This window comes from Lates calcarifer, linkage group LG18 (genome assembly GCF_001640805.2).
Source record: "Lates calcarifer isolate ASB-BC8 linkage group LG18, TLL_Latcal_v3, whole genome shotgun sequence".
NCBI lineage: Eukaryota > Metazoa > Chordata > Actinopteri > Centropomidae > Lates > Lates calcarifer.
This window is the reverse complement of record NC_066850.1, coordinates 16,367,532-16,387,329: the sequence shown is the minus strand read 5'-3', so window position 1 is coordinate 16,387,329 and position 19,798 is coordinate 16,367,532. Positions and strand designations below refer to the sequence as shown.

General features: G+C 40.4%; 2 protein-coding genes across 3 annotated transcripts; one reads left to right on the top strand and one right to left on the bottom strand.

Moving 5' to 3' along the window:
• Positions 1–1,671: 1,671 nt before the first annotated feature.
• Positions 1,672–15,645, top strand: slc26a5 (solute carrier family 26 member 5). 2 transcript variants are annotated; one of them, XM_051077831.1, is made up of 18 exons: positions 1,672–1,870; positions 2,798–2,972; positions 3,329–3,468; positions 3,703–3,813; positions 8,908–9,089; positions 9,368–9,532; positions 9,704–9,939; positions 10,193–10,340; positions 11,241–11,354; positions 11,498–11,575; positions 11,758–11,853; positions 12,460–12,566; positions 12,789–12,858; positions 12,954–13,046; positions 13,278–13,382; positions 13,902–14,114; positions 14,229–14,283; positions 14,543–15,645. In XM_051077831.1, the coding sequence occupies exons 2-18, from the start codon at positions 2,815–2,817 to the stop codon at positions 14,659–14,661; spliced, it is 2,190 nt and encodes a 729-aa protein (XP_050933788.1). In that variant the 5' UTR covers positions 1,672–1,870; positions 2,798–2,814; the 3' UTR covers positions 14,662–15,645. The 2 variants fall into 2 exon arrangements, with proteins under 2 accessions (XP_050933788.1, XP_050933787.1); XM_051077830.1 differs by having other exon boundaries at positions 2,661–2,972.
• Positions 15,553–19,671, bottom strand: psmc2 (proteasome 26S subunit, ATPase 2). The gene is made up of 12 exons (XM_018697107.2): positions 19,503–19,671; positions 19,160–19,197; positions 18,954–19,035; positions 18,736–18,835; positions 18,380–18,511; positions 18,169–18,241; positions 17,824–17,919; positions 17,520–17,684; positions 17,329–17,416; positions 16,828–17,030; positions 16,609–16,705; positions 15,553–15,826 (listed from the first exon to the last, which is right to left on the bottom strand). Exons 1-12 carry the CDS (start codon positions 19,570–19,572, stop codon positions 15,669–15,671), a joined length of 1,302 nt encoding a protein of 433 aa, XP_018552623.1. The 5' UTR covers positions 19,573–19,671; the 3' UTR covers positions 15,553–15,668.
• Between the last annotated feature and the right edge of the window lie 127 nt (positions 19,672–19,798).

Sequence of the window (19,798 nt, the reverse complement as noted above, 5' to 3'; positions counted from 1 at the left end):
CTCATATTTCTCTTTCTGTAAAGGCTTTAACTTTTGGCTGTTATTGCCCCCTTATGGAAACAACAAATTAATACAAAAAGAAATATAGCATCAGTGCATACTACCATAAAACATCCAATAAATTCAACATTAAATGCTGTATATGAACATGATGTTGTATTTTCCTCTTTTCTATCGTTTTTTTTTTTTTTTTTTTTTTTTTTTTGTAAATGTAATATTTTGCTAGGGTCTTTGTTTCAATGATTTGCAGAAGCCAAATACAAATAAAACCAATGTCTTGCTATGATAAAGGGATTTTGAAAATATATTTTGTGAAGACATTCATGTATAATACTACTGATGATTTTCTCAGAAGCGAATCAAACCTCCCAGGCAAATATCAAAAACAAAACCACACCACCCCCAAGAAACAAGTAGTGTGACGTTTGCTGCTATCATTCCCGCGTGTGGGGAAACGGAAATCAGAGAGAGATGTGGATTACAGTAAGGGGAGGTGGCATATGGTGAGTGAAAAGGTGAGGGTCTTTGTAGTTATTATTTATTAAAATGTTTTTTAAAAGACTGTGAATAAATACTGTCTATTAACATTTGTTCTTTTTTGACCACGTGAGAAGACAAACAGGACGCAGGGGAGCACCCCGTGACTACTACACGAGGCATGACTCGAAATATTCTGCTTTCATCACCCAGCTCCCTGCCCCCAAACAGACAGAGAGTCACACGAAGCAAAGAGCTCTCACTCTGATCTTAGTTTTGAGAAACGTAACTCCGCTCATGCTATAAGCCTACACCATGCATTGCCTGCGAGCACAGAACTTTTCTCAGAAAAGAAAAGAAAAGAATTCACCAAATTTTCATGCTACCCAACCAAACATTTTTTTTATCATAGAGCTTTAGGTCTTCAGTCTTTTTTCATCTTTATTTTTTTAGTTTATCTCTTATCATTATTATCAAGTTGGTTTAATTTTCCATGTTACATTACATTAATGATGACATCCTATTCCTGTTCATTCTATGTCTGTTTTCACTTGGTGAATGTCATTCTTGTACTGTAAAGCACTTTGAGCTGCATTTCCTGTATGAAAGTTTAAACAAAGGTTATGAATATGATTATTATTAACATTGCCAGCACCATCACATGCTTACTCAACTGCCAAATGTTTGGACCACAGACTGTGTAGGGATTGGACCCACAGTATATACGTCTGATGCCTTGTCATCACCAGACCACTGACTCCCACTGGCATAACCAGGCCAAGAGTTTTTATACTGGGTTTAATCCAATGCTTAATATATGTTCTGACATTTCTTTCTTCATTCATGACATACATACACATGATTTAATGAAATGTTTTTTTTTACCGTATAGTATTTTTATACCATCATTGAGGAAGCTGACATGGTGTTGTCCAACTGGAGTGACAGGCTACAATTAAAAACGTACACATGAATATCATTTGACAGCTATCATTTAATATATCAATATGTTTAAATTTGACAACCTTTAGGCCGATTAAATATGAATAAAAAGGACTAGGGGTATCAGTACCTATGCCAATACAGTGTGCTAACTTTGCAAAAGCCATGCTTAACCTACAGATTTAGGACTACAAACTGGGTGATGCAAGATGAGAGCGCATGCGTGAGGATCAACGCCCGTATTTGATGACCGGAAGGTGGAGAGGAATTTTACAACGGAGTAACTCATCTTTTAAACATAGATTATCTTCGGTGTATCATAAACCGTCGCTGTTATCTGCTGTCCTTTAAGGTCGTTGCTACTGTTTAACTTCAATTGAAGCGGTCAGTTAATAAATTTGTGTTCTCCTTCAGCTGGCAGCATCCCCACAGGAGCTGGAAGAGGACGGAGGTAAGAACCTATCCTTATTAGCATCTCTGTTAGCTTAAATGCTGAGCTGTGGAGAGCGAGAAAAGAAACCCATCTTGTCACAGCGAAGATAGTGTGCTTAGACACAGGTTAATAATACCTGTAAGCCGAACATTAATGTTATTTTTTTAATCTCACGTTTTAGGTTTATTTCTTAAGTCACTGTTCGTCTTTTATCAGTGTTGTGTTAGCTAGCTAAAGCAAAAGAAAGAAAACGGGAAGACGCTCGTGGCTCTCAACTGTTTGCGTCAGAGAGTTGATTTAATTGGGAAAAGTGATGAGCCGGGTGGCAAGTCACACTCTGAAGCTAGGAAAAAATCAAGCAGCTTCTTTTTTCTAAGGATGAATGAAAAAACAGTAGATAACTAATAATAATAAATACGATAATATGCTTGGTAAAGTGTGTCTGTCTTAGTTTGAGAACTGTAACAGGTACGTGGGCTTTTGCATCCGTTTCAGTCACTTTACTCCTCACCGTCCTCACAGAACCTTTACGCCATATGATTTTGTATAGGACTTTGTCCCTGCAATAGAGCACATATGATACAATGTAGCTGCAGACCCTGGCCTAAGACCAAACATTAAAAAAAAAAAAAAATAAATCAGATAAAACATTTTCTGAGGTGGTAGCCTTGCAAATCCAACTCTCTTATCAGCACAAAAATACACAAAACACAGAGATCTAGTTGGTTTCCATCACTCGCTCTTAGTGAACCCAAAGTCAAACCAGTTGGAATGACACCTATCTTGTCTTCTCTTGTCCTCTGAGCAGAAAAGGGAAGAGCAGACACATTAACATTGGAGCAGTTAAAGGAATGAGGATATACTGGCAAGGACAATGATAGAGACAAGAGAGAAGGCGAGATAATCATCACTGGAGAGACATACACTTTTGACTCAACACAACAGGCTGCCCTGTCTCTGTGATGGAGCAAGAAGAGGTGGCAGCCAGGCAGGATGCAGACCCACAGCTGATGTTCAGGATAGAGCGTCCAGTCTACGATGAATCCTTCATCCGGTCGAAGCTCCTCAACCGAAAAGAAAACTCCACCACACTCCGAGAGAGGCTGACACAGCAGTTCCGGTAAGTTTTGCATAGGGAAATGCTTTTATTTGAGGGTGTGCCCTGTTGTTTTGGAGGGACAGAGTAGAAAAGTGCTTTTATAATGGTCACATTTGCCCTCTCCCAAAGGCATATACTTCTGAGGCAGACTGCCTCTGTACTGTTTGTGTGACTTTTCTGTCAAAGGAAATTAGTGGATTTCTCCTGCATTGTTGAGCCATGCTGAGGCTGAAAACTAACTAAAGAACCTTTCACCTGAAAAACTTGAGTCAAAAAGATGCTTTTTTCTGCGATGGTGTACAAAAAGCTTGAATCTCAGTTTTTTTTTTTCTGTTTACAAACTGATGAAAATTTTAATTTTTTGTCTCATTCCATAGGTGTTCATCAAAGAGGGCCAAGGCAGCAGCTCTGAGTTTCCTGCCTATTCTAACATGGCTGCCATCCTATCCAGTCAAGCAGTACTTGTTTTCAGATGTGGTCTCAGGTCTCAGCACAGGAGTTGTGCAGCTTCCTCAAGGTCAGTGCCCTGCAGTCCCAGCAGCACCACTGCGTTGTACAGTAGCCATCTGTCATCTGGAATGACATAAGGGTTAAACAGTGTGAACGGCCAGCTGCCAGCTCCTGAGGGGCTGCTAATGGCTTCTTGCTGTCTTTGTTTTGGTATAACTGTAGTTCTGAGGTTGTGATGCGGTCACTCTGCCATTTGGTCTGTTCAGTTTATTTACGTTTCTCTCTCTCTTCTGGCCCACAGGTCTAGCCTATGCTATGCTGGCTGCTGTGCCTCCAGTTTATGGTCTGTACTCCTCATTCTACCCCGTTCTGCTCTACACCTTCTTTGGCACGTCTAGACACATATCAGTAGGTGAGAAATTAACTTAAAAGTTCTTGTTGACAGGCTCATAAATCTCCTGCAAACAGCGATGGGTGCGGAGATTCAGTAGAAACAACAGGGCAGCAAATACAACTCAGGGATTCCATGCAATTTAGAGCTGCCTTTTTGTTGTTGCCTCACATTCCTGTGTATGGTGTTCTGCAAGATGATATTATACAGTAGGGAAAAAAACATTAATGGGTAAAAAGACTTCAACACAACACTGACTGTATCTGTATCTGCTGAGGGATGTCACCACTGTTGTTATCATAGCAGTCTAGCTGAGAGGGTTGGATGGATATTCCAGAGAGCGGGTTTAGTGAAAACTTTTTTGTCAACCCTGAGGTGGTAATACACTCTGGGCTTCCTGTTCCAGAAACTGAGATCACTTTAACTCCGAGTCAGTCACCATGGTAACTTGCCCTGTGAATCTGACCTGTTCGCTGGTTTCTCCCTGTCTCCTCCCCTCCTACCGAGCCTGAGGAAGCTTCATTTCCTCGTGTGGACAATAGATATCAGGGTGCATATCGGAGGACATTGATTTGCAGAAGTTTATGTCAGCAGAAGGATTCTATGTATTCACTGTGTTTACATTTACTGCATGTTGAGATATAGTCATTAGATGCTGCTGAGCAAGATTTTTATATGTAAAATATTTGTTCACCAAAGTCATCAGGCTGTTCCTGACTATGAAGTTATGATCATATGATCAGAGCTTCCTTCCTATTTGTTTTTGACCTGAATTTTCATCTTGTGCTGTCAGCAGCACTTTGTCCCTGTCAGGTTACAGCTGAATAACTTTAAAATTCAAGGGATAAAGCACTTTACCATCCATGAATGAGTGGATTATGTTGAATAAAATATCGTGTTAACTGACTCTTTTAGCTTTAGCTCTATTTGCTGCTGCTCTTTTTAAAGGTAAATGTGCATTGCCACATGTTAGTCTTTGTGGCCCCACTGGATTAAAATGGAAGCTCTGCTGTTTACCCATTGCCATGCTGAACTGTACTATCAGAGCTTCAGTGATAATGTTTGCCTTTTTTTTCATTCACCACGCACGCACTTAACTCAGAGCGATCATACGCAGAGTTGACTCAACTGACAACTGGTTCTACAACTGAAAACACTGAGTTTTCACTCTCGGGTTAGTCAACTAACACTTCAGGGTTGAGTTCAAAGTTTGTGAAATCCACTCTCTGGAAAACCCCTTTTTTCACTGTGGCCACCTACAGTCGTGCAAATTTAAAGACTAACATATTTCCTGACACCAACCTGTCAAGTTTGCTACAAGAGGAGGAAATACACTGAACCTTCTCGGCCAAGTTGTTGCTGCTAGAGTATGAGTGCTCACTCTTGCCCTCAAGACTGTGGAGTGTGTGTATGTCTCTTCTATGTCGGATTGATGCTAAGCATATATTATGTGGAAACGACAATGAACCACAACCTGATGTCCTAGGCAAGGAGTCAACATTCTCACCACTGTATTAGACTATGATAAGAGAAAACGTAAGAGCAGACTACTACTATTTTGTTCTAACCCTGTTTAGCTGCTTAGCTTACATACTTGCTTGTATTTTCAAACAGTAGTTTGTTGTTTTTTCTATTAACATCATAATGAAAAAAGTTCTTAGGATGAGGATAATTTATGTGTGTGGCAAACTTAACATTATCTCAAGTAAAATTGGCTGGGGTTGCAGGAATGTCAGCTTCCTCAGGTTCCAAAAAAGCATAACAAAGCTGCTAACATTACCCTAAACGCTGATCATGCTCAACCTTTGGCAAAATATTTCTAGGAAATGAGTACCTGTAGTTGTTTAACTTTGTGTCTTTGCCAAATTTTTCTACGAAGTGAGTAGCTGTAGTTGTTTAACTTTGTCTCTTTGACAAAATATTTCTACGAAGTGAGTAGCTGTGGTTGTTTAACTTTGTGTCTTTGACAAAATATTTCTATGAAGTGAGTAGCTGTAGTTGTTTAACTTTGTCTCTTTGACAAAATATTTCTACGAAGTGAGTAGCTGTGGTTGTTTAACTTTGTGTCTTTGCCAAATTTTTCTACGAAGTGAGTACCTGTAGTTGTTTAACTTTGTGTCTTTGACAAAATATTTCTATGAAGTGAGTAGCTGTAGTTGTTTAACTTTGTCTCTTTGGCAAAATATTTCTACGATGGAGGATCTTGCGGTTTTCTGATTATGTGTTTGTCAGCATTTTTTAAAGATGAATGTTGTTATGTACTAGTCTCCCTCTTGAAGGCGGCCAGTGGCCTTTTCACACAGCCATGCTGCTCTCCATAATATGCCAACACCACCATGATCAGCTCAAATTACCAACCATTTCTGTCCCACACACAAGTTATACACTGATCCAGACATGAAAGATGAAGTTGTCTTTGAGATAGCATATGGTGGAAATGTTTTTGCTCAGATGTGATAACTGTGTCCTCAGCTGACATGAGCAGTAGGATTGTGAAATTGTTCCCCCTCTCCCTGACATCTCAACCATCCGAGTGGTTTCTCTCTTAGAAATGGTTCCAGGTCCTCTCAAATGTCAGCTCTAACCTATAAGTCTATCTGACTAATGGGTATAATAAACTAAACCTGCTCAGCCTTTTCTAAACAATAGATCTGGTCTGAACTGAACAGTGTATACGCAGCAGGAAGCAGCTGGTTGCACAGTGAAATGGCGTCTTCACAAAATTTCTTCTGATAGCAAGTTGCTGTGGATATGATCCCCTAACTTCTGCCAGACAGTGTCAGGGAATAACTGGGCTGCTGTTCAAGTGCTAGGCAAGATGACCTTTTCACTCAAAGGGATAAGCATACACACACTCTTAAGTGCACGACCCCTTAGTTCCACTGGACATCAAGATACTTTACAGCACCAGGTCTGCACAAATGTAGGTCTAAAGTGAAATATGTCAATGATTCAGACATAATTATGTTTGCTAGAGCTCAGTAGTGTTTGTTTTGGTGTTGCTCTACTGCATTTTCCCGCAGTGAAGTCAAACACTGATAAGACAGTCTGTGTTTAGGAGACTGATTAAGATAAGATATTTGTAATGTAATGTGCATCATAATACCAGTATACTGATTATGGCTGTACTCTCTCCTCATAATACTGTTCACTTACTCTCTGTTTTCTTAAAAGTACAAAAGTTGTCAAAATCTGTTGAAGATTATGTTGATGCATTTTGCTGCTGGGGGTGTGTACTCATCACACCTCCGTGTGATAGATTTAGTGACGTCTCAACCAACCTCTCCCATCCTATAAAACAGGTCTGCAAGGGTGCACATGTCAACCAGCACTATCTGCAGTAACATAGATCAGACTTGTGTAATTGTATGCTCAGTTGTCACTTTATTAGGAACACCCATCTTAAACAAATAATCTGAATGTGTAGTACTGTTTGAAATTGTCAATTTTGGCGGCTGCAATTTATGCTGTTAAACTTGTAGTTATTCAAAAAAAGGTGTGTCTGTTGTTTCACCTACTCTCATTGATTTGAATAGGGTGAACAAAATAATAGGAATACCTGTCAACCTAACACAGTGCAGTGCAACAGCACCACAAATTGCAGTCTCCAAAATGATTATAGAGTTGAATTGACACCTTCTTTAACCCACTTTCAACAAAAACTGAACATTATACCCTTCAGAGAGGATTTACTGCAAAATTACTGTATTAGATTGTAAATAGTTTTAGCTAGTTTTAGTTTTAGCTGGCTAATAAACTGACAGCTGTCAGTGTCAGTGAGTGTATGTTACCAAAACATTTGTTTCCATTTCCCAAAGTGCCATGACTGCCGTTCTGGTTATTGATAGACTATGACTATTACCTCTGTGTTCAGTACTGTAGCCCTTGTTTTCAGTAGTTAAGAGCAGAAATATATGGCAACAGAGGAATTAAAAAAAAACAAAAACAGGGTATGTGTATTAAGAACTGGTGGTGGAAAACTGTTTCAGTATGGTATCATTATATTGTAGTGTCATTAACTTATGGCATGATATTTAAGGGAATTTTCTTTTTGTGGTGTTCTAATCTAACCTGTGTTATTTAGTTTGTTAATGTTTATCCGGATCTTAATGAATGGTGGTCTTTAAGGCAGTCACTGGCCTTTTCAAGATTCAAGAAACTTTATTTATCCCGAGGGAAATTGCTGTGCACCAGTTGCAATACAGAGGTGGAAAAGCAATACAGTGTGAAGAGAGAGTAGGAATAAAGCTATTATAAGGAATATATAGGAATAAAGCTAATAAAATAAAGGCTAACATAAAATAAGTAAACAAGTAGCTAAATGCAACAAATGCCACAAAGATTACAGTAACGTAGGTATATACAATATACAACAATACGAACTGTAATTTAGTAGCATAGTTGGAATAAAATAAGTACAAGAACAAGAAGTAAAGTGATAAGGTGAAATGGCATATAAAGTGATAAGTGGCATTATGGCCTCAGGACACAGTGTCTCCACTGTCCCTCTCACGACCAGAGGTAGATGAATTAAACAGTCTGATGGCCACAGGAAGAAAGGACTTCCTCTGGCGTTCTGTGTTACACCGGGGGGGAATGAGCTATTCACACCACCAATAGCTTTCAGTATGATGAGCTCCATTTACCAGCTGTCTGTATCTCACACACATGGGGTCAGCTCAGTTAATTGTCTAAATTCACAAGTTACACACTGATTTGGATGAAGAGATGACTTCTTGTACTCTGCAGTTCCAGCTGATGTGAGCAAATTTCTTTCCTAGACTTATGTCCAAGTCATCTCAAATGTCAGCTCTAACCTCGGAGACCACTTGATAAATGGACATAATAAACTAAACCACCTCAACCTTTTGAGGGAAAAGAGAGAGGAAAGAACTGGGCTGTTGTTCAAGTGCTGGGCAATTTGGCATGTTTATTCAAAAGGGCTACTGCATGTGATAGGATACAGTCACAAACCCATACGCACAGTTTAGATGCGTGATTCCTCAGTTACAATGGATAATGGATCATGGTACTTTACTGGACTATGGTGAAATCACACAGACTGTCAAAGCCAACAAAATCACACTATGTTTTGTGTGTACATGTGATCTGCAGGTACCTTCGCAGTTATAAGTCTGATGATTGGCGGTGTTGCTGTGAGGGAAGCCCCAGACTCCATGTTTTACGTCCTGCCTGCAAACGGATCCAACATGTCCGCTGTCCTAGACGTGGAGGCTCGTGATGCCAGGAGGGTCCAGGTGGCTGTGGTGCTCACAACCCTGGTGGGAATCATCCAGGTCAGTCTCAAAACAACCAACACACTCAGTGTGCAACTTCAAGCTGCTGCTGATTTGGTCTATCTGCCTTCAGCCCCCACAGAGTCTCTGTTATTTGGTTAGAAAATAACAGATGATGATACAGCTAGATGATACAGCTTGCTCAAATCTTTTCATACTCAAAAACAGTTTACTCAAAATAGTGGGAAGTAATGTTTTTATTTGAAACAAAGCTATGTAGTTTGACCTTATCCCCCTACATCTTTCTATGTTTTCTTTTTTTCCACTCTTCCTTTCAGATTGTCTTAGGTCTTCTTCGGTTTGGCTTTGTGGCGATCTACCTCACGGAGCCCCTGGTGCGAGGTTTCACTACAGCAGCAGCTGTGCATGTTGTCGTCTCCCAGCTAAAGTACCTGCTGGGGGTGAAGACACCACGTTTCAGCGGGCCCCTCTCTGCTATTTATGTGAGTTTAATGGCTCCTGGTGGGTTTGTGTGAGTGTGAGAAGTGCAAGAGGAACCTACTTGATTTTGGAGTTTTACTGGCCTGGTTTTGTTGTATGTTTTTTAAATCCATAAAAACAGATCACATAAATGTTTGATAATTGTTTGCACTTTCCTATTTCTCATGTCCCAGAGCGTCATAGAAGTACTCGGTCATATCACCAGCACGAACATCACCACTCTCATCCTGGGCCTTGTGTGTCTTGTCTTCCTGTATGTGGTCAAAGACCTGAATGAACGCTTTAAAAAAAAACTACCTATTCCCATTCCTGGAGAGATTATTGTCGTCATTGTGTCAACCGGCATCTCCTATGGCCTGTCTTTGGCAGAAGACTACAAGGTGGATGTGGTTGGGAAGATACCAACAGGGTAGGTCGTTAGGTTCTCATTGTCAAGAGGGATTTGTGGAAAGTCATGGAATTTAGAGAAGTGTATTTTAGTCTCAGGATTTTTCTGATGGGCAGATATGAGTGTACTATAGAACTTGTGTTTCACATCTTCATTGTATTCATTCTGTGGTTTTATGCTTCTCCACATTACGTCAACCTGCATAACATTACAGCTGAAAAATATTCACACACTGGGATGGATGTACTACAAATGTTTTCTTATGTGTTATCAGGCTTCTCCCCCCTGCTGCCCCAGAGTTCTCTCTGTTACCCAGTTTGATCACAGACTCCTTCGCTGTAGCGATTGTAGGATTCTCAATGGGCATCTCACTTGCCAAAATCTTTGCCCTGAAGCATGGGTACAGTGTGGACGGCAACCAGGTGAGTGTAGACATCTGAGAGGCCACTGAGAAGCTACAGGTCCTGGTACAGTTAACTCTATCATGGATCAGTATGTTTGCATGCACTCAAGTACCCAGGTTACAGTCGGCCTCCTCCAGTAAGCTGATTTCTTAAAGATCGTGTAAAAGAGAAACCTGTTTTTTATTATCTTTAATCAGGGTAGGGGATTGGAGAAACACAGATAACCATGTTTCACATTAGATTTTTATATGGGAACATGTGTAAGACAAAGACATGAAACACACGAGACAGTGGTGGTATGAGAGGAGTGATTAATGCATAGCATAGCAAAATATTCTTTTTATTTAGAGTAATTGCTCTGGTTAGTTAGAGGTCACTGCAGTGCATGTAAACACATTCTGTGGCTGCCTATGTAACCTAGATTGTCTCAGTAACCAGGTTTCTTGAGTGTGTTTAAATGTACTGGGTATGTGTTGTTTTGGTTCATGCTGCCCAATGACAAGGAAACCAGACAATCAGGGCTAGGTCAAACAAAACTACAAGAAATATTCAGTATTAGTTTGCTGTATGATGCAGTATCTGATATCGTATGGAAATTCACATGTTGAATTCTACAGTTGTCTGGCATGCTGGGCTGCCTGCAGATGTGGAGTCACTGCAACTCAGGCTTAGCATGATTGGCCTGTCTGTGCTCAATGACGTAAATGACCTCTGGAGTTCATTGTGGTTTGCTCTGGTTTCTTTAGTGTCAACATCTGCCTCCTTTTATCCACAAACTGTAGATTTTTGGGGTAATTTCCCTAGGGTTGTTTAAAGGTATTTTTCACTGCCTATCAAGCTGCAGGACAGTTTCACATTTTCATTCCATTAATTTATTTGAATGTGTCAAGGCCATACTTATACTCACTCTGCTTTCAGGAGCTGATCGCCCTTGGGCTGTGTAACTTCATCAGCTCTTTCTTCAAAACCTTTACCATCACTTGCTCCATGTCAAGAAGCCTGGTACAGGAGAGCACAGGAGGAAAGACACAGGTAACATGCACAAAACACACTCAACTGTAAGTGGTTTAAATTGGTATTGTAAAACCATAATTAGAATAAGAGCTGATGTTGACATAGTTAACACTGTGTGTGTGTGTGTGTGTGTGTGTGTGTGTGTGTGTGTGTGTGTTCAGATTGCAGGGCTGCTGGCATCTCTGGTGGTGCTGCTGGTGGTGGTGGCCATTGGGTTTGTCTTCCAGCCACTCCCTCAGGTGGGTGAAACTGTGGAGCTGATGATTCAGAGCTTCCTGTCTGGGAGCTCACTGTCACAAGCGGCAGCTGCAGACATTTTATTGCCTTCTCAGTCTGTTGAGCAAACAATGGCTGACAGAATTCAAGTTAAAAGTTTTTCTGTTTCTTCACATGTTCTATCTTCTTCTGTTCTGGTTCTCAGACTGCACTGGCTGCCATCATCATGGTCAACTTGTTGGGGATGTTCAAACAGTTCAGAGACATTCCTACTCTGTGGAGGACCAGTAAGATTGAACTGGTCAGTCTGTCACATTAAACTTATTATCAAAATGTTGTTCCCTAGGCAACAACCACCAAAAAAACATTTTGGCCAAGTTACAGACATGGCAGAACACAGACCTCCTCGGAGCAAAAATAGGATGAAATTCTTTCTTTTCAACCTGTTTAAGCCATCATTGTGTTGTACTTGAATGGTTTTATCTGCACAGTACGTGAAACAGAGTTTGCTTATGAAACAAGACAAATTTCAGAAGGAATCCTGATTGTACAGGCAATCTAATCTAATCTAGTGTTTAGTACAACTACGTGGACCTTAGAAAGAACCATGTAGAGTTAAATATGATTGTGATTGTAGATTAAAAAAAAAACAAGTCTGAGGGTTACAAATTTGGATTTTTAGGATGCTCTATGCCATCATTTTAAACATAAGTAAATAAATGTGATTTCTTTCTACCGTTACTGAAGGCAGATGAGACATGATGAGCCTTAAGTGTCACACAAGCCTCACATGCTGTTATGACACTTACTATCCTCTCACAGGAGGAAAATAGTATGTAGCTGTTTGTATTTCCTTGTGCTGTAATAACCATGTTGGTTCATTTCTGTTACTTCCCTTTTCTCACAGGCCATCTGGCTGGTAGCATTTGTAGCTTCTGTGCTGTTGGGCCTGGATTATGGCCTCCTAGTGGCTATTTCATTTGCCATACTGACAGTCATCTACAGAACACAGAGGTACGGATTACAGGCTGCTACTTATCCTGAATGTGTGTTTATATTTGTTACTGATTACATAATGATTCCCTTTTATTTGTTGTATAAACTTGTCACATGTCATTGCATGTAAATACAGGCTTAGATGGTGCTCCAAGAATGTTGGTACAGTAGTTTAGTGTAAAAGGTATTTGACTGAGGTGTGAACACTAAGAGCCTCTAACCTCTGTCAATGTCTTTTAGTCCCAAAACTGCTACCTTGGGCCATGTTCCTGGAACTGGGCTGTACTGTGATGTGGATGAGTATGAAGAGGTGAGTCTATGAAGAAACATAACACTTTAGTCTGAAGTCAGGATAAAAAAAATTCCCACCAAATCTGTTGCTGTTAACTTGTGTTTTGTTCCCAGGCAGCTGAATATGAGGGGATTAAGATTTTCCACTCCAACTCTTCAATCTACTTTGCCAACAGTGACCTTTACCTGAATGCCCTGAAGGAGAAGGTAATCCTATCCACTGTGTGTGTGTGTGGTCCAGGAACTGCTCATGTTGTGGGAACCTAAATCTGTTCACACAGTCACATCATGGGCACAAACATTCACATTTCTAAAACAAGACAGAAATCAGTATTTTGTTGATTAGGTGTAAATGCAGAAGGGTACAATGTCCTTTTAGTCTCTTCATTTAAAATGTTTTCTCTGACCAGTCCACCACTATTGTTGATGACTTTACAGACAGGAGTAAACCCTGAGCACTTACAAGCTGCCCGGAAAGCCAGGAATAAACAGAGGGTTAAGGCAAACAGTAATTACAACTCTCCACCAAAGATTTGTGTTAAGGTGAGTTCTCCTCTCCCTTTCTTTTCTGCCTGGTTGCTTGTTGTGTATGTACACTGTCAACAAAAGCTAGCAGCGTAGATATGACGCATATCTGCAGTACTGTGTCTGCCATGTAGGGGATTGTGTAATTCCTGGAAGGACTGAAAAACTTGTTCCCCAGGCTGATCTACAGTAGCAGGAAGTGACTGACTCTCAGACAGTTTTAACACGCCATGTGCCTTAGTTACCATAACAGGCACCAATTGAATGTTCTGGAGTCAGTAAGAGATGGCAGTAAACTATATAGAACAGTTGTTTTATCCAACCCATGAACACTGTTGTCTAGTGAGGGGAACAAAAGAAGACATAGACATAGATAGGCACATATTTGTAAAGCTTACACTTACTTGAAGCCTCATGTGTAGATTTGGAAAATCCCCAAGTCTGGCTCCCCCCAGTGTTGGTATCAAAAAATATGCCAAAATAACATGTTAATTTATCACATTGTTCTCACCTGAGATTGTCTTTGATTGGTTGTAGTACAAGAAGGAGGGAGTGACCCATGAGGTTTTGTCCTATAACCACATGGAGGGGGAGGAGGAGCAGAGGAACGGCCGGTTGGGGGACAGACACATGGAGTCAAACTCAGAGGAGACCGTCTTCCTTGAACATCCCAGCACTGTCCACTCCATCATCCTAGACTGGACACCCGTCAGCTTCATTGACACTGTTGGAGCCAAAGCCATCAAACAGGTTCTTCCTCTTTTTTTAGTGTGGGGTTTCTAATGAGGGTATCAGAATGTGTACAACTAATTTCTAAATTGACTTTCATCACATTTTCAGTCATTAAGTCTCTATCTATTTCAGGTCATTAAGGAATATGCAGCTGTGGATGTTCGGGTGGTTATAGCCAGCTGCAGCAGTAAGTAATCCTGATATTCTTGCAATATTAACTGCTATTGCAAGAATATCAGTGACTCACTGATGTGTTTTTGAACATCATAACCATCATACAGAAAGATTTACTGCAGGACTGTTGATTAGACAACATAAGTTTTAGCTAGGTGTACTTAATAAACAACAGATTAATGTAAATAGCTTCACCTAAATACTGTAGTATGAACATACAGTTTTGCCTTTGGTCTGACCGTTTTTTTTAAATCTCAACTTTAATCTATAAGGAAGCCTGCTGGCTGATCTGGACACCTTACAGTTCTTCACCGGGGTCATGACCACAGACATGGTGTTCCCCACAGTCCATGATGCTGTGCTGCACTGTCAACAATCAAATTCCCATTAAACAGCTGATCCGACCAATGAGACAGCCTGACAAGAACGAACCACAGCAGCAGTCCTGACTTGGACAGCTGACTTGGGAGGTGCCACAACCTGACAAGTATGAGTGATGAATGCATTTCCCTGGATGTTCCAGCATCACTGTCGAGATGAACTGAACAATCATTCATATTGAATAACGGAGTAGCACAGAGGTGCTTGTTTTCCTTAAAGCACTCCAGAATTTGACAAATGAGCCCAAAGCTGGCATGGTAGAAGAAGTTAGGTAGAGGTTTTATGAAGCTCTTATTCAATCAGAAATTCAGGATCAAGTTTCCAGCTGAGATTCCTACAGCTGTATTCCTGTACGTCTTCTCTTCAGAGGGAAATGTTACGAGTTGCACTTTTAATATATTTTTATAGTTCAAAGTTCTCACTGCTCTGCTGGGAGAAATCACATTTAAAGTAAGCTGCTGCTGCTGCTGCTCCTGTCCAAGTGACATTTTAAGTGTGATTTCTGTAAGAGTGTAGTTTGTGGTTGAAATTTGTGAAACTAACCAGAAGCTGCCTCTCATTATCATGCTGGTATCAAACGTTTATGGTTACTGAGAAGTTGTCCTAATATGTGAGTGTTTTTTTCAGCTGTATCTCTGTGTACTTGTGTATTTAAAACAAGCTAATTGGACCAGGAATGGTCATTCTGCAGTGTCAGGTTCGTTGTTACAGTACATTTGCACTGCTGTTTGAGTCCGAGTGCAACACTAACATCATAGTATACAGTCTGTCAAATGACATTTTAGTGTAAAAACTGTTCCTGTTTCTCACAAAGACTTTAATTGTGCTATTATTGTATAACACAGGATGCCTTCTAAGTTACCATGTGGTTTTTACATTTAACAAAGCAGTGGCACTGAAATCTGGAATAAATTTTATTTTCAAGCGAACAAATGACAACAAAAGGACAATATTTTTACGCAGCTTCTTCGATGGTAAAAAGCCAAAATGGAAACTCTCATACACACACTGACACACTCAGTTGTAGGTCATGTATCTGGGGGTGGCGCTGAACTTGGCGTAGGACTTGATGACCTTGTTAACGGCCTCCAGGAAATCTTTCTCTGTGGCGATCTTCCTGCGGGCTCGGATGGCGAACATGCCTGCCTCTGTGCAAACGCTGCGGATCTCAGCACCTGGCAGGAAACACATTAGATTTTGCTTACAGAATGTCTTTGGAGAATGAACAGGAAGTTCAGTCCTCTTTTATTTTGGAGCTTTTAAAGTTTTGGTTGAGATACTTCTATTTCCTTTTTGTTCTACAGAACAGTAATGATCTTTTAACGTTGGGAAGCAGAGCTATATGTTCCCAAGATATCCTTGTTTTCAGACCCAGACTTCATTTTAGCCAAATAGGTTAAACTGCATCTGGACAAAGATTGTGCAATATTTCCAAGACATATAGAGACTGTGCACTCTTTATATGCAACTGAGATATAATCTGTTTGAGGTGAAACAAACGAAAAATGTAATTTGACTCATCATTTTTCCAGTCCTGTGAAAATTATATATATCCAAAGTATCAACTTTTCATAAATGAATAAAAACGGGTTAGATGCACTGTTTCTTTGGACAGTGACAGAATGGTGTTACAGTGCACCCTTAAGGCCATACATCAGTACTACACAGGGAACAAGACACCGAGGGCCACTGCAGACTAACTGTGGGTCAGTTAATAAATTAGCCATTAGCTGTGCTGAGAAGAATTACAAATGTCAAATTCTTTCTGTGACCCTGCAGTGATGATTTTAGAACAGGAAGCAAGGGAAAACAAGTAAAATGGAGCTACAGAGGTAAAGAGGCTATTTTAATACGCAACTAGACAAGGAAGATGTGGGACAGGGAAAACACAGTGAGACTGAGACTTCATAAGAGAGATGACAAGAGCAGGGACTGAATGCTGGTTTGTCGGTCTTACCAGTGCTGTTGGGACAGAGGCGAGCCAGCAGCTCAAAGCGAATGTCTCTCTCCACACTCATAGAGCGGGCATGGATCTTGAAGATGTGTGTGCGACCCTTAAACACAAAATGAACAGGTGTGAGGTCATGAGGTTTATTAAAGAAAAATAGCTGTACTGTAAAAACAGCTACGCTGTGATAAAGAAAAATATGCATGTCTTGGTATCACTTTATCTCACCTCCAGGTCAGGCAGGCTGAACTCGATCTTCCTGTCCAGACGCCCAGGTCTCATCAGGGCCGGGTCCAGTGTGTCCGGTCTGTTGGTAGCCATCAGAACTTTGATGTTGCCACGAGGGTCGAAGCCGTCCAGCTGGTTGATGAGCTCCAGCATTGTCCTCTGGACTTCATTGTCTCCTCCGGCACCGTCGTCAAAACGAGCACCTGGCAGGACAAGGTCCCATGTTAGCATGAAGGACTGCATTTTGCTTGAAATAGATTCTCACGGTAACTATACTAATTTTATTACACTTCATTTTGGTTTCTTTACCCCATTTTTAAAACTGTTCTGTGAGATAAGAATCACCAGTAATCCCTACAAACATCTCAATTTTCTTGATGGTGCCCTCATCTGAGCACTGTTTTGACTGTTTTTTAAAGGATGACAGAACACAGATACAAAGAAAGTACTGTAAATAAAATTTTAGCACATAAAAGAATGGGACGTTGAGGTGAGCCTTACCTCCAATGGCATCAATTTCATCAAAGAAGATCAGACAGGCCTTCTTAGTCCGGGCCATCTCAAAGAGCTCACGCACCATCCTGGCTCCCTACAAAGACAGGAAAAAGAAACTGTTAATGTTAGTTCACGTTCACAGTTTAAATGGCTGCTACTCTTTGACTGGGGAACTCCTCAGTCCTCTGCGGTCTCACCTCTCCCACATATTTCTGCACCAGCTCGGAACCAATGACTCTGATAAAACAGGCGTCTGTCCTGTTGGCCACAGCACGGGCACACAGGGTCTTTCCTGTGCCAGGGGGCCCAAACAGCAGCACGCCTTTTGGAGGCTCAATACCCAGATTGACAAACCTCTCAGGCTGGTGAGGAGAGGAAAAAAGAAAAGAAGTGTCAATGATCGGTCAAAGAAAAACTGTTTTCATTCCTGGACATGTTATGTTACAAAAAGAAATTTTAAAAGTTTCCATAAATCAATTAAGAACATTTGTGAAGACTCACATGCAACAGGGGGGTCTCGACCACTTCTCTCAGCTTCTCAATCTGCTCCTTACATCCACCAACATCGCTGTAGGTCACATCAGGCTTCTCCTCCACCTACAGTACAACATTTGGATAAAGAGTCATTACTATGGCTGAAAAAGATTCCTGTGAAAAATACTGCAGCTTCATCTCATCTGGAAAATATAACATTCATTATGGTGATTCCCTCAAAGAAAAAAAGAACATTTTAAATGTCCTAAATGAGGATATATTGCAGATTTTTCCTCCTAACAGCTTATGTCTCTACAAAACTTTTATTATGAAATACAACAGGTTTAAAGTCTTGATCCTGTAATGTCATACCTGCATCATGGTGACAGTGGGGTCAATCTTGGGAGGCAGGGGAATATGGATCTGATACTTGTTTCTGTCAACACTAGATGAGCAGAAGAGATACTAATTTATCAGATTGTTCATCAGATAGTTAACATAGACACAGGTGATGATATAATAATGATATCTGATACTAAATAATACTTAAATATAAAAAATATAAATAAAACTTATGTCTCACCCGACTCTCATGCCCTCCTCAATGTCAGTTGGTGCTACCTGGTCGCTCAGGTCCACCACAAACTTGGCAAACTGTTTGACATTGATTATGTATTTTGGGTCCTCTGAGTCAGCATTGATGATCTTCGTGCATCTGTGGGAGAAAAATGACGATTGTTGATTTTAACACTATCTTCTTATGGAAATACCCAGTAGCTTTAAGAATGCTAGGTAAGGAAGATCACTCATCATAGCCAGATGTTTTGACATGACAGCAATACTGTTTAAAGAAACTGCTCATTTTTCTTTTTGTCACATTATTAATATTGACTCAAAAACACTGCAATTGATTTACAGTTATCGCCCAGTTTGCTTTACCTTGCCACCTGCAGTGGCTGTTCACTCTGCAGAGTCTGTTTATCAGCAGCCAGATCCCAGAGTGCTGGTGGAGCCAGGCCTGTGTCTGACTCTTTAATGCCTGGTAAAACAAAAAAACAAAAACACAGCAGACAGTGTAAGCACACCCAAACTGTCCACTGTCACCAAACAAACGGCCCTGTTGTTATTAAAAGTGTATTTGTGGTTCTATCATCCACCTGTAAGCTCGTTGATCTTTTTGAGCAGCTGCTGAATGTCATCCTCCACTTGTTTGATCTGTCTTGAGTAGGTGCTTTGACCCTGTCGATTAACAGCAAGCAACGACTTAGTGCAACTTAAAATTAACAATAATTATGCAAATATGACTAATTTCACCACTTTTACACCGCTATATTGCTGCATAGCTTTCTATGGTCATACTTACATAGGTTTTCAGCAGCGCGATGTCCCCTTCATCCAAAGCTGAGGATGAAAACAACATCAATGATTCTGCATTCTGTCAGTGTCATTAGGCCGCAGCATTGTTGTCGGACTGAGAGGTATAGTTTATTTCAAATATGTTTCCAAATTTTATTTTAGCGTTAACTATTTTCATCACAAGCATCTTAAAATCTACGTTTACTTAACAACAGTTATCTTAGCCAGTGGTAAATAGCAGTTTGTTTAACGTGCTGAGCTAACGTTAGCTAAGTAGCTAATGTCGACGTTCCTATTCAGCAAAGAACTCTGAACTGTTTTTAAGCATTTCATTTCATTTTAGGATATACCTCTGATAGGTGAGTCATCCTTCTCCTCCTCCTTTATCTTCCTTTGGTCGTCTCCCAAATAATCCGGCATATTTAATCTGAATAAATTCTCTCTCAGAAAAAGACGAAGCTGCTCGGGCAGCTAAACTGTACAATTACACAGCAGCTTTGGGTTTCCGCCGCTGTGCTCCAGTCACCGGAAATACAGGTCGGACTTTTATTGAGGATGTACCACAAATAAAATGGTTTTTTTTTCTTAATATATACAGCACTCTTATATTGCATTATACATCTCCATCATTAATATTAGATATATT

Coding starts and splice junctions, on each gene's coding strand:
- slc26a5 (XM_051077831.1), top strand. CDS start 2,815: ATGGAGCAAGAAGAGGTGGCAGCCAGGCAGGATGCAGACCCACAGCTG. Junction 2,973..3,328: donor AGGCTGACACAGCAGTTCCG/GTAAGTTTTGCA, acceptor CTCATTCCATAG/GTGTTCATCAAAGAGGGCCA. Junction 14,284..14,542: donor GGTTATAGCCAGCTGCAGCA/GTAAGTAATCCT, acceptor TTAATCTATAAG/GAAGCCTGCTGGCTGATCTG.
- psmc2 (XM_018697107.2), bottom strand. CDS start 19,572: ATGCCGGATTATTTGGGAGACGACCAAAGGAAGATAAAGGAGGAGGAG. Junction 17,685..17,823: donor TCGAGACCCCCCTGTTGCAT/GTGAGTCTTCAC, acceptor TCTCCTCACCAG/CCTGAGAGGTTTGTCAATCT. Junction 16,706..16,827: donor TCAGCCTGCCTGACCTGGAG/GTGAGATAAAGT, acceptor TTTGTGTTTAAG/GGTCGCACACACATCTTCAA.